The sequence below is a fragment of the Myotis davidii genome, unplaced genomic scaffold (assembly GCF_000327345.1).
Source record: "Myotis davidii unplaced genomic scaffold, ASM32734v1 scaffold471, whole genome shotgun sequence".
In the NCBI taxonomy this organism is placed as follows: Eukaryota; Metazoa; Chordata; class Mammalia; order Chiroptera; family Vespertilionidae; genus Myotis; species Myotis davidii.
This window is the reverse complement of record NW_006283354.1, coordinates 1,659,235-1,660,552: the sequence shown is the minus strand read 5'-3', so window position 1 is coordinate 1,660,552 and position 1,318 is coordinate 1,659,235. Positions and strand designations below refer to the sequence as shown.

At 40.6% G+C, this 1,318-nt stretch overlaps 1 protein-coding gene across 1 annotated transcript in view; it reads right to left on the bottom strand.

The window, feature by feature from the left end:
- The window catches only part of SAR1B (secretion associated Ras related GTPase 1B), a 31,227-nt gene that overhangs the window by 8,855 nt on the left and 21,054 nt on the right, over window positions 1-1,318 (bottom strand). The window contains exon 6 of the mRNA XM_006753547.2: window positions 425-556. Coding sequence (XP_006753610.1) covers window positions 425-556 — 132 coding nt within the window. The remainder of the gene's footprint in view (window positions 1-424; window positions 557-1,318) is intronic.

Genomic DNA, 1,318 nt, shown 5'->3' with positions numbered 1-1,318 from the left:
TGTGTATAATGTTCAATGTGTTTTGTTTTTTTATAATTCTTTTTTGTTGAAAGTATTACATATGTCCCCCTTTTCCCCCCCATTGATCCCCCCAAGCCCGCTTCAATGTGGTTTTGATTTGGATTTCCCTGATGATTAGTGATGTTGAGTAAATGCTAGTTTTTGAGGGGGAAAAAAATGAAGGGCTTGAGTAGTTGGATGATAGTAATGTAAAAAGACATTTTGTTGTACACATGAAAGTAGTATAATGTTATATGTCAATTATACCTTAATTTTTTTTTTAAAAAAAGGATCCAGATTGTACCAATTAGGCTAGTAACATGATTACTGTTAGGGGTAGTGTTGAAATAAACTATTTCAGAACACAAAAATACAGTGTTGAATGAAGTATTCATACTTGTCAAACATTGTTGTTGTTTTTTACCTTTCCTGTTGTCTGACCATATAAACCAAACATCTCTCGTAATCTCTCTTCACTGATGGCTTCAGGTCTGTCGATCTTATTCCCAAAAATCAGTATAGGCACATTAGCAATGGTTTCATCTGTCATTAGTGACTGAAAAAAACATGAAAGCAAAATGAAACACAGATGTTGATATAAAACCATCCGAAGGGCTTATTTTGACAAGATACCAAATGGGTATCAAGGACTTGTTCCCTGTCATAACACGTCAGTTTTGCTAACTTTCTTTGGCAAACTTTTCCTCAGTTTTAAGTGAGCTCAATGAACCCTTCACCTGAATCCTGTCTTCCTAAGGCTCCCTCTGTGATGCTCACACTGCTCACTCTGTGAATCAGTGAGGTACAGCAACCAGAGCCAACGCCTTGGAAATGGGCAGACTGATTTCATTTCCAGTTCTGCTGCTGTGAGATTTTGGACAAATAGGTCTCACTGAAGTTCAGAGAAAATGGAGTAGTAGCACCTACGTTATGGAGTGGATTTGAGAATTTAATGAGGTGATATGTATAGTGTGGCATAAGGTAGGAACTCAGTAATTCCCTAACCCTGTTGCATGACCACAGAACCTAACTGGACTTTTTCACATGAACAAGTATTTCCTTGCCTGTTCTGGGCAGAGGCGTAGGCATTCAACCTTCAAATCATGGACCTGATCTCTCTGGGGCCCCAGATCTAGCACTGGCCTTGCTCGCTACTCCTGAGCCCCTTTAAGAAGCATCTGATCTAGGGGAGGTAAGGGGAAGTAGCTACCCATGGCCCTGCTCATTCCTGGGAGTGGCGACAAAGATGGTATGTTATACCATTTCCAGGTTCTGGCCAACTCCATCAGAAACTGGCAGCCGAGGATGATGGGGGCCT